The sequence below is a fragment of the Notolepis coatsorum genome (genome assembly GCF_963971535.1).
Source record: "Notolepis coatsorum genome assembly, chromosome: 3".
In the NCBI taxonomy this organism is placed as follows: Eukaryota; Metazoa; Chordata; class Actinopteri; order Aulopiformes; family Paralepididae; genus Notolepis; species Notolepis coatsorum.
The window spans coordinates 89,633,522-89,646,053 of NC_140167.1; the positions used below are offsets into that span (position 1 = coordinate 89,633,522).

The 12,532-nt window shown below is 43.7% G+C and overlaps 1 protein-coding gene across 2 annotated transcripts in view; it reads left to right on the forward strand.

The window, feature by feature from the left end:
• Nucleotides 1-917: 917 nt before the first annotated feature.
• Nucleotides 918-12,532, forward strand: part of scrn3 (secernin 3) — a 33,290-nt gene continuing 21,675 nt past the window's right edge. For both annotated transcript variants that reach the window (XM_084310158.1, XM_084310159.1), the window contains exons 1-4: nucleotides 918-1,032; nucleotides 2,220-2,395; nucleotides 4,604-4,785; nucleotides 6,650-6,849. In XM_084310158.1, coding sequence (XP_084166284.1) covers nucleotides 2,237-2,395; nucleotides 4,604-4,785; nucleotides 6,650-6,849 — 541 coding nt within the window. In that variant the 5' untranslated portion in view covers nucleotides 918-1,032; nucleotides 2,220-2,236. The remainder of the gene's footprint in view (nucleotides 1,033-2,219; nucleotides 2,396-4,603; nucleotides 4,786-6,649; nucleotides 6,850-12,532) is intronic.

Here is a 12,532-nt window from a genome sequence, read left to right on the forward strand (position 1 = left end):
TATCAACCGATACCGATACCGATATATGCAGGGTTTCCCCCCCAAAAAAACGGAATAATTTCAGGTAACTAATAATTTCACTGGATATATATATAACAAATATTGTTATTGTTTTTTTCTTTTTTTAAACCGATACCGATATTTTCCGATATCACATTTTACTGCCGATATCGGCCGATAATATTGGTCGGCCGATAATATCGGACATCCCTACTTTCTGGTGATTCTAAAAGTGCATGTTTCCCCCCCAAGCTTAGACAGAAAGTTAAAAAGACAGAATGAATGAATGGATGAATGAATGAATGAATGAATGAAAACTTTATTTAACAGATTGCAGAATGGGTCCAATACAGTACAGCTCAATACACATAATTGTTAAGGGGATGCAGACCAGAGAAAGACGTTTGTCTTGTTTACATCAGGGTCCCCCATTTTCAATTCATAGTGACATTTATGCCATACATGACAAAGGAACACAACAGGAAGTTGACTTCGAGAATAGTAGGATATTGTTACAGGGTGGTTTAGGCTAGACTATAGCTCCACCCTGTGGATGTACTGAGCCTGTGCCTGTAATGCATAGTCTGTGTGTCATATTATGTTATGATGAATTGAAAATGAACATGATATAAATAAAGTCCAAATAAGATCCATGATATCCACAATTTAAGTGTGAAAGCCTAGTTAGTAGTAGTAGTAGTAGTACATAATGTTATATGACGAAATAAATAAACGCCAATCTGGTGAGAAGTGTCATTTGTCATTTTTTTTGTATTTAGATATACATTTATGTTGAACCCAGTTTGCCTTTCCCTTATAATTAACGACGGTATGAATAAATAAGAAACTATCTTCAAATTCATAATTTTTTACAATGTTGTTTTTCCGGTGCGGCGCGCGCAGTAGGGGGCGTGTCATCTGTAATCCTAACCTCTGCCCTTTTAGAAGCAGTGGAACTGAATAGAAACTAAAAGTGATTCATAGTAGCTACCTAGTATCGTTGGTGTGCATCAACGTACTCTCGCCACATTGGTAAGCACTTTGATTGATTGATTGATTGATTGAAAAGTTTATTAACAGATTGCAGAATCGGTACAATACAGTACAGCTCAATACACACAATTGCTAAGGGGATGCAGACCAGAGAAATACTTTCGTCTTGTTTACATCATCAGGGTCCCCCATTTTAAATTCATCATAATAACATGACATACATGACATACACAGTACTGCTACATCTATACATACCAGATATACAAATATACACCTTTAGCTACACTACAGTTTAGCCATATGCTACATTTGTAACCCAGCTAGTATTTAAGGTCAGTGTACTGCCCTGCAGAAGATTAGATTAGATTACATTCACATTTATTGTCATGATACAGCACAAGTACAATAACGAAAATACATTTGGGATCCAACCAGAGTGCAAATGTAACAGTAAAGTGCAACAGCAATATACAATGTACAGGTGATTAAACTGGGTAATAGTGCTAATCAGATGTATGTACAGAGTTGTAGTATAATATGTACGTGAGACAGTATGGTAGTAGTGGTAGTAGTCGTACTGGCCAGCAGCGTAACTAGTAAGAGTAGGATATGCAAAGATATAGATATAGTATACTACAGATATGTAAAAGGATTATGTGCAGGTAAGTACAGACAGGTGTGGATAAATATATATATAGGGTGAGAATAAATATACGGTGTATATACAGCATTATTGTACATGATATCATACAGAGTTCAACCTTGCTCCGTTTTTAGAGAAAAAGCGTATAAAGAATTGCAGTAACTACAAAATTACTGGATATAGTCAAATAACTTTAAAGCCATTTTTCTCAGTTTCACTGTTTGCATCGTTACTGTGGTTAGCTTCTGCAGGGCAGTGTGCTGTTTGGTAAATGTCTGCTTTTTTATATAGCGCTTTTATCCAAAGCGCTTTACAATTTGTTACTCACATTTTACCCATTCACTCACACATAAACTCACAGACGGTGGAGGCAACCATGCAAGGTGCCAACCTGCACATCGGGAGCAATTAGGGGTTAAGTGTCTCGCTCAAGGACACATCGACACGACACGCTTCCCAGGGCCAGGAGGAGCAGGAATCGAACCGGGAACCTCCGGATTGCCAGACGACTGCTCTACCTCCCGAGCCACTGTCGCCCCTATATGTTTGAACGTAACGTGTTGTTCTTACCTTCTATCCACAGCTGAATTACCAGGCCAGATGTACCCGCCGTCTTCCTGTGACACCTTCGTGGCTCTGCCCCCCTCCACCGAGGGGCAACGCATTGTGTTCGGGAAGAACTCCGACCGGCCCTGTGATGAAGTCCAAGAGGTGGTGTACTTTCCTGCCAGAGACTTTGGTCCAGGAGAGAAGGTGGAGGTAGGTCCGATAGTGACGGCTTGGTTCTTAGGGTTCCTCCAGTTTGCTCCGAACTAGGAACAACTGCTTTTTCCTTTGTTTATTTGTTTATTGTTATTTGCACTTACACACATACATTCTGGAATAAAAGAAGAACAGTTCAAATGTGATTTGTTTGAGTTTGTCACCCAAACAACTGCCTCTTTGAACTGCCGCGGTCAGGAAAGCGATACCGGAGTCTCATGGCCAGTACAGAGAGACTCAGAAGGAGCTTCTATCCCCAGGCCATCAGGATGCTCAATGACAAGGACACTATGTAACAACCCATCATCTACACTCACTGCACACACATCCACATATACACACTCACTTTAAATAAACGCTTTTAACACACTTTATATTTATTAGTAAAGAGATTTTCACTACAATTCATACCTCATTGCACCTTACCCTAAGTTTGTACCTCATCCCATTCCTGCATTGTACCTCACTGTTACTCTTTTTACTCTGTATTGTAAATTGTATATATGTATATTGACTGAACACTTTATTGTACGTACTTTTGACTTTCTATTTTATACTTTTTATCTAGCACACTCCCAGGGGCTCATACAGAAAAAAGCATTTCATGATAAAGTATTCTGTATTTTACTATGACAATTAATAATAATAAACCAACTTGAACTTGAACATGATGCTTCCAACACCGAATGCCCTCCAACGGACCCTGAAGCAGACTCTGACTCTTGCTGCATTTAAAAGTATGATCTCCGACCACTGTGTGTCGACTTGTAACCGTCTTAGCAGATGTTTTTGTTTAGTTTATTCATATTTATTGTGTCTATATCTGTGAAATTGCAGATAAATTGTGTCTTGTTTTGTAAACCCGTCGTCGCTGTAAATTAGGGTAACCTCAGTGCCCTGCGAAACACGGCCCTATACCATCGTTTAGGGCAGGGGTTCTCAAAACTTTTTATACCATGACCCCATTTTATTTAGGATTTCTTTTGGGGGACCCCGCACTTAATGTATCGCATAATTTCAACATGGAATTAAGGAATATCAAAATAAAAGCACACGTTGTTGAACTTGATCATGCATATTTATTAGAACATTTCAATACAGCACTATGTTATCAATACATATTTATAAAACGAGGCATATTTAGCCAAAATATGTTGCCAGAACATAAATATATATATTTTTTATTATATATATATATATATTTTTTTTTTACTTGCCAATGCGCCCCACTGTCACCTACCCGTGACCCCACTTTAGGTCACAAACCGTAGTTTGAGAACCGCTGGTTTAGGGAAAGCCCTGCAATAACTCCATGACCCATCTAGGGTACCTTTTTTGCACCTGTGTATACTGTATATACTTACTCATAGTATATATTTAGATCCTAAGTGTTATTGACCAAATTTATTGTAACGTTTAATATAACTGATGGGGCATACAGACCCTCATCTGCACTTTAGATTACACTGCCTAGTGCCTACTTGTTCATATGCGTATATTCAGAGTTAATTATATTGTTTACTGCCTATTTTTACCTTTCTACTGTACTATAACACTAGTAGTTGAAATGAAATGTATGTATGAAATGAGTCTGACCTCCATAACCCCTTGACAGCTGCTCTCTCTTTAGTGCACGTTAGGGCTGTCACATTATTTTCGAATTTAATTTGATTTGACATAAAAACACAAGATTCGAACTTGAAGGGAGAAATAAAAAAATAAGAATTTTATCAAATCTTTTTTATTTTCCTTTTTTTTCAAAACAAACAAAACACAATGGTAAAAATGGTATAAAAAAATTAAAAAAAAGTAGCCAAAACGTTGAAAATATCTTAGACTTTATTTAAAAATTCGAATTCGAACTTGTTTACAATTCTGCAACGAATATCGAATTCGATTTTTTGTTAAAGTGACAGCCCTAGTGCACGTACACAGAGACCATAAACCCCTTGACAGCTTCTCTCTCTCTCTCTCTCTCTCTCTCCTCTCTCCTCTCTCTCTCTCTCTCTCTCTCTCTCTCTCTCTCTCTCTCTCTCTCTCTCTCTCTCTCTCTCTCTCTCTCTCTCTCTCTCTCTCTCTCTCTCTCTCTCTCTCTCTCTCTCTCTCTCTCTCTCTCTCTCTCTCTCTCTCTCTCTCTCTCTCTCTCTCTCTCTCTCTCTCTCTCTCTCTCTCTCTCTCTCTCTCTCTCTCTCTCTCTCTCTCCAGTGCACCTACATAGCGATCGAGCAGGCTGCCCACACGCATGCAGTCATCCTGAGCAGACCGGCGTGGCTGTGGGGGGCGGAGATGGGGGCGAACGAGCACCAGGTGTGCATTGGGAACGAGGCGGTGTGGGGCAGAGAGGACGCCGATGACGAGGAGGCTCTTCTTGGCATGGATCTTGTCAGGTGAGGTTATTGTTATTGATATGATGGACACATATCACCTGTATTTTTATTATTTATTACTTATATACATATAGAATTGCTCCATATGGACTTTAATATATCATGTTTTAAGTACTGTAGTTTTAATGTAGTTGGTGTTTTTTATAGTGGTCTTTTTTTACTGTAGTTTTAACGAAGCTGGTGTTTATTATAGTGGTGAGTGTCTATGTATTGTGGCTGTATGTTTGGCTTTTAACCACTGCACAAATGAAGTTCCGAAAGGAACAAAGTAATTTGAAGTTGAAGTTTTCATTGTTTTATTCAAGTTGTCATCGTACAACACAAGTACAGTGCAATGAAAACATCTAACCAGAGAGTGCATGGTAAACAGTAAAGTGCATAACAATATACAGTGTAGCAGGTGATTATATGGAATATATATACCGTATATAACGAAGCTACTGGGTAAATATGCTAATCTGACATGTACAGTATTAATATGTACAGTGATACAGGTATAAAGACACTATGATAGTAAGCCATACTGACCAGTGGTATAACTAGTAAGAGTAGGTATGAGATATGTACAGATACAGATATGGTATCTACAGGGCGGCTAAGTGGCGCAGTGGGCAAGGCGCTCGCCACTAACGCAGGAGATGCTGGGTTCGAGCCCAGCTCTCGGCGTTTGCTTCCGGCTTGGCTGGTCGTTCATACTAATACAATTGGCAGTATTAGGGGGTGGGAAAGCCGGTGGGTGGGGATCGGACGTTGTGGACAGCGACTCCTACAGGTCGGTTGGTGCGCCTGTACAGCAGAATCAGGAAGCAACGGGGGCAGCGTGAGCCTCCCACGCGTTACTCCTCACCGCTGAGAGATTGCGCGGTGCAGGTGAAAAGATGCGATGGTTGCCTTCTCATGTACCGGAGAGGACACGTGATGCAAGGCTTCGTCCACATTGCAGCCGACCAGTGGGAGGCATGGTCTAACAACGTTCGAGACAGGGGAGGGTAGAATTGGATAATACGAAATTGGGATGGGAGAAAAATAGAAAATGGGGAGAAAAAGTAGATAAAAAAATATATGGTATCTACAGCATGTACAATGCACAGAGTGGGTATGTATATAGGTATACAGGAATATGCAGATATATTCATACAGATATAGATATATATATATATATATACAGTATGTACAGTGTTATTATACAGTATATACATTGTTTCCCAGATAAAACCCAAAACAAACCACCATAATAATTCAGAATCATTGGGTTTTGCTCGCTAATAGAAAATGCATCGGACTGATGCATGTACCAGACTTAAGTTGCTGTTTAATATAAATGTAATTGCAATTGTTAGATTGCATTCAAATAGTCTCTTCTTACACAGATCAATAGCTATGTATAGAGTTTGGAGTATATGTATATTGTATATTCCTCTTTACTTTTTTACTTACTTTCTTTTACTGTATGAAGCACACTCAGGGGCTCATACAGAACCAACCATTTCACCGTAAAGTATGTGTATTTTATTGTGACAATTAATAAACAAACTTGAACTTGAACTTGGAGGGGGGAGGGGCAACCCTCACGAACAAGGCAATGCAATATACAGGACTTTCCCAAGAAAGCCTTTGGGTGCAGAGAAGATGGTGCAGAGTCACAACTAGGGGGTGCCCCCCCCGTCTGGGAGCCAAAAAATTTCAATAAAGAAATTTGCTGCAACTTAAAAACATAATTTAAATAAAATAGCAAACAAAAGTTCCAAATAATTAATTTGTTCAAGTACATTGTATAAGGTATACGCTGCCCCAAGCTTTTCACTGCAAATAAAATAAAAAAGATAAAATAAAATATGCAATAAATCCACAACCTGTCTTCCAGACTCGGCCTGGAGAGAGCGGACAGTGCGGAGGGAGCGGTGGACGTCATCGCGGGGCTGCTGGAGCGCCACGGCCAGGGAGGACCCTGCATGGAGGACCAGTGTGGCTTCACCTACCACAACAGCTTCCTGGTGTCAGACAGGAGGGAGGCCTGGCTGCTGGAGACGGCAGGGAAGTACTGGGCAGCAGAGAGGATAGAAGGTAACCAGGCGAGCTACCTGCCACATGTTCGCTCATTAACCCTTTCACTGCCGCACTACAAAGGTGACGGCACCAAGGCTCTGGAATGCCCTCCCCCTGGACCTGCAAACTGCCCCCTCAGAAAACTCCTTTAACACTTTGAGTGCCACGCCGGGTTTCCCTTTTTACCCCCTTGATGCCACGGTCCACGGCCAATGTTAACGTTAATATCGCCTAATCTATGTTTTAAATTATGGCTATGTGTCTAATCTGCCCATCGCTTATCAAAGAATCATTTTCCAGTCAACATTGGCAAGGCAGATTGTATTTTTATCGCTTCATTTCCGTTTGATAGCATTTTGAAAATCACCCGTTTTCCGGGGAAAAACAACCCATTCTATGATAATCGCCTTTTACTGGAATATTCCAGAACGTTATCATTTGTCGGACTATTTATGAATCGTTTTCAAATAAACGCTAGATGATCGATAGTATATGTGTGCGCACGCACGCTCGTACCGTGCGCTGATAATCGCTGCTATTATTTCCTCATGGCTTTTACAGTCAAAACAGCTATATCACATATAGTGGAAACGCTTATATCTCCGTGAAAACGAGTCTGATTATCCTAACACTGATAACATAGATTCCTTACCTGACATCAGATGGTATCCAAATGGTATATTCCAATTCCTGATCACCATTCGAAAAAATCGATAAGTGTATTGATCCAACGTGTGTACAGTAGAACACATGATTCCCTGCGGCTCAGAGGCTCCAGAATGAACTCTGGTAACCCCGGCTGCATCAGTGAGAAGTAAAATGTGGAGTCAGAAATCCGTTCTCCCATTCACTTTCATTGAGTCCATTCCAAAAGGGTGATTTACCATCTGGGAGACGATAGGGGGCGCTTTTTTCACATCTGATCGCCGGCGGTCCCTGGATCTCCAACGGTAGGCTCGCGTGATGCAATATGATTTCAGATCGCTAATAAAAAAATAATAATAAAAACACCAGAATATTCTCGGGTGTGGCACTCAACGGTCGGGGCGTAAACCCGAATATCGTCGTTGTGTCGTTGCATGCCGAATAAAGACCTCTCTCTAAAGAGGTCCTGCATTATTATTATATTATTATTACATTATTATTATTATTATTATTATTATTTCAGATTTCTTTACATGTTATGCTGTAGTGTAAAGCACCCTGTGCATTTGTGCTGTGAATGGTGCTATATAAATAAAGGTCATTCATTCATTCATTCAAATGGTTAACGCTTTCACTACCACACTACAGAAGGTTAACGCTTTCACTACCACACTACAGAAGGGCTTTCACTACCACACTACAGATGGTTAACCTTTCACTACCACACTACAGACGGTTAACCTTTCACTACCACACTACAGATGGTTAACCTTTCACTACCACACTACAGAAGGTTAACCCTTTCACTACCACACTACAGAAGGTTAACCCTTTCACTACCACACTACAGACGGTTAACCATGTTGTCGTACTATCAACAACTATTTGAGCTAGGGCTGTCCCCGACTAAGGATTTGGATGGTCGACTATGATTGTCCAAAATGTGCCGTTAGTCGACTATTGGTCGACAAAAAAAAAGTATAATGTTTTTAATATTTCTTTAAAAAAAATCTTTTTATTTTTATCATTCCATTTGGGCTGTGGGGGGTGTTGTGAAGGATCAGATTAAACCGAATATATATATTTATTTATGGATATATATTTAATAGTATTTGTATATCGTTTGATATCCCTTGTATATTCCTTGTACATATACACTGAATATCCCTTTAGTCTACTAACAGCCCATAATAGTTTCATTCTCTCATTGGACAAGAACTTGGCGCCAGCAGCCAAGCCCCTTGGTTCAAGTTCAATCGTGCCGACGAACATGTCGTTACTAGCCCGGTTCCGCGTAGGAATACGTCTGGCGAAATACGAATGGTACTATTTGTTCACAGCGCATATATATATGGCGCAAGTAAAGTAGAACTTTCTTTTAGTCCCTTAGCCCTTAGTTCTTTACCCTCCAACCTAGTGGCAAGACGTTAAGCCTCACCCACGATACACGTGTGGTGCAGTATGGTCAACTTGGCCTCAGAATGGCATTGAGACATCGTGTGGATTAATAGTTGAATTGTCATAGTTTGGCACTATACCGTCGAGTGGGACGTATTTCTATTAAGTTAATAATAGTCTATTATGTATGGTGCATCGTTCGGTTAGAGTTATAAAGTGAGCAGTACCCCCATCGTTTCCTCGCGTTATCTAGAGTCTTAACCAGGCTGGGCAGACCATGTGTGGTGCTTTCATCCGAGGAGTTCTGGGCCAGGACGAGTGGACCTGCACATTGGATTACCTTACCCGGACGACGGCGAGCCCTACACGGCTTGGATTATCTACTTGCTTTGGGTGCTTTGATTATGCCATGGATAACAGCCAACACTGGTAAGTGTTGGAACTACCCCCGAGAGGAGTCCAGGTGAGACGGCGCTCTAACCCGAGTGAGGTCGCCTCACGTCTCTTCGTTGTGGACCGGCAGCTACCGTCTACAAGAGGGCCCAGCTGTATTCATCTGTGGACCAAGGTTCTGTGGGCACCGTATTCAGCACTCTGAATTCTCCCAAGAAATCGTTGGCCAGATGGGATATCGCCAGCGGCTCTCCTAACCCCCCCCCCCCTACTGACTTACAACCAGCGGGACCCCCTTTAGTGTATCCAGCTATAATCATTTAAGTACCATCGCTATAGTTCCCTAAAGAACCAGGTTGTATACTTGCTTCCTGCGTAACCAGAGATTGGACATTCAATGTTGATTTGCCTACGAATACTCATTTGCCTTACAAGTGCATTCAAATCATAAATGTCATTAAGTGAACGTTGTATATACCCTTTGCTATATATTAAATATTCGATTTATACATTTGTGTGGACTTGGTTTCATGGTGGGAAAGTGTTCATCATATCTATATCATGTACTGTGTGGCCAGTAGTTAAAGTACATAAAGCGGTAGTGGTTTAATGATACCATACTTATCAATACAGTCAGGGAATTGTACCCCTCAGTTACAATTGGTCCTTCGAGCCGGAGGGTAACTAGTGTAATATTAATATAGTGTTATTAATATTGAAATGGCCTATGATGAACACTCCACGAAACGGTCCTCCTAACGTAGAACGCCCGCGGCGCAGACGACAGACACCTCAGTACTTAGAGGATTACGCTGTCAGTCAACTACCTAGCCTTCGACAAACGGTAAACGCGGTAAAAGTAGAAAGTAAAATTATGTCTGACCTTAACGACCAGGTTACCCCGACCACAGAGGCCCTAGTGGGTTCTAATGTAACTGACCAAGCTCACGGTGGGGACCAGGAGGGAGCTGACATGCCTTTACCCCCCGCCAATACCGAAGAAGTAGTCCCCGACCAGCCCCGGGAGGAAGACAACCCTACAGAGGGAGAACTCTGCACGGAACAAGATGAGGAGAGCGCCGAGGAGATAGAGCTCCAGGACTCCCCAACGAGTACAGCCAGGAGCGGCTCACCTCTACAACCGTCTTCCCCCAGCGAAGCGGAGAGGATGCTATCACAGGCGTTCCTCGTCAGCCTGACAGCCTCTACCGAACGCGATCGACTCCAGGGTGAACGCGATCGACTTCAGGGTGAACGCGATCGACTCCAGACGCAGCAACGGAGCGAAGAAGAGCGCATATGCCTGGAGATGAGACGCCTTCAGACGGAAGAGAATATGGCAAGAGACCGAGCAGACACCCAGCGCGCCGCTGACGGTGCCCAAAGAGAGGCAGAGCGCGACCTCGCTCTCATCCAGCGCGAAACCGAGCGCGACAGACTACAGGGCGAGCACGACAGACTACAAGCGCAGCTAATGGAGCAGCTGATCACCAAGGCAACACCCTCTCCCTCCGCCAGGGGTTCAAGGAACTCGTCGAGACAACAGTCAAGGGCAGCATCCCCTAACCGAGCAAGCGACCCTGAACTTGACCAACAGACCAAGCCTATACCCCCCGCAGACCCCCTTCCCCGACCGGTCCAAGCGAGACCCAGCTACAAGGAAGGAGCGGCATACACTGCGGAGAAGCTAAATAAACGACTACAGGATCTAGAGGACCTGATAGAAGAAGAAGAGGGAGAGGAGGAGAACCAAGCCCGACGACAGCACAGTACTCCACCGGACCAGGAGGTCCAGTACAGCCCAGGCTATACCCCCGCGGCGCTGCGCTACAGACCCCCGACTCTATTCACGGGTGAGCATGACGCACGACCAGCCCCGAGGAATAGCACCTGGACCAGCGGGCCATGGTACCCTGCCGGTACCAGCCCACAGAGAGGCGCAAGAGGAGACTCGCCTAGGAGGCCTCTCCCCCAACGCTCGCCGATGTATCAGCCATCCACGGCGTCATACATTGGTACACCGACGTTTCCAGACTTCACCTATGAGAATCGAGCACAGTACACGGAGCTCCGGATGTGCCTAGAGACAATGATGGTGGATGTCGCTGATGAACGCCACAAGTATGCAATATTACTGAAGCACCTGAAAGTACCCCGAGCGCACAATATAGCGCTAGCCTATGCCACCTCTACGACCCCATACACCGCGGCTCTAGCAGCGCTGGACCAGAGATATGGACGTATATGGGATTACGTAATCCAAGAGATAAGGCATATTGACCGCCTACCCCCAGCAACAGACAATCGCTCATTAGACGACCTGTCTATAAAAGTGCAGTCCCTGGTAGGGATGCTGGGAGCGCAACGAGAAAAGGGTATGCACGAGCTATACGCCAACTCTAACGTCGAGAGGATTTTAGAGAAGCTGCCACCCGCCAGACAAGAGCGCTTTAGGCGGCAGAGAGACCACCGTGATCCTAGCGGTCCCGAACTATCCCTCCTCGATCTAGCCGACTTCCTGGCGAGAGAAGTCAGCAGCCTACGACTGGATACGTTCGTGCGGAGCACACCAAGCTCCAGAGAGGGACCCAGGAGAATAAACGATGGAAGAAGATCGGTGACTGTCATGCACCAATCAGAATCAGTACCGAGCAGTAAGAACCACAGTACCCCCTCGAGAAAAGAGAAGTGGAAGATGGTGTGCCCGTACTGCGAGAAGGAACACTGGCTGTCACAATGTGACCTGTTCACAAAGATGAATGCAGAAGAAGTGAGTCAATGGATAAAGTCCAACAGGCGCTGTTACCGATGTGCGCGCAGTCACATGGCAGCCGAGTGCCGCCTAAAGAAGAGGTGCAGTCGGTGTGACGGAGCCCACCTAGATGTCCTACACGACAGTAACAGAAGAAAGCCTGCACCTGCACCATCGAGCAGCACAAAGGCAAGTGTCATGTACATTGACCCCGCCAGCAGCAGCGGCGCCCAAGTGCTCTTAAAGGTAGTCCGTGTAACATTGAGCTACCAAGATAAAGTCATGGACACTTACGCCGTCCTTGATGACGGGTCAGAGAAGACCCTTCTGCTCGCGTCCGCTGCGGCCCAGCTGGGACTGCGGGGGAGCGAGAACCAAATGACGATTCGGACAATAAGAAGAGATTTAAAGACGATAAAAGGCGAGAATGTCTCCTTCACTATCGCAGCAAGCGGGCAGCCAGAGCGACGGTATAGGATTACAAATGCTTTCACCAGCCAAGAAATAGGACTA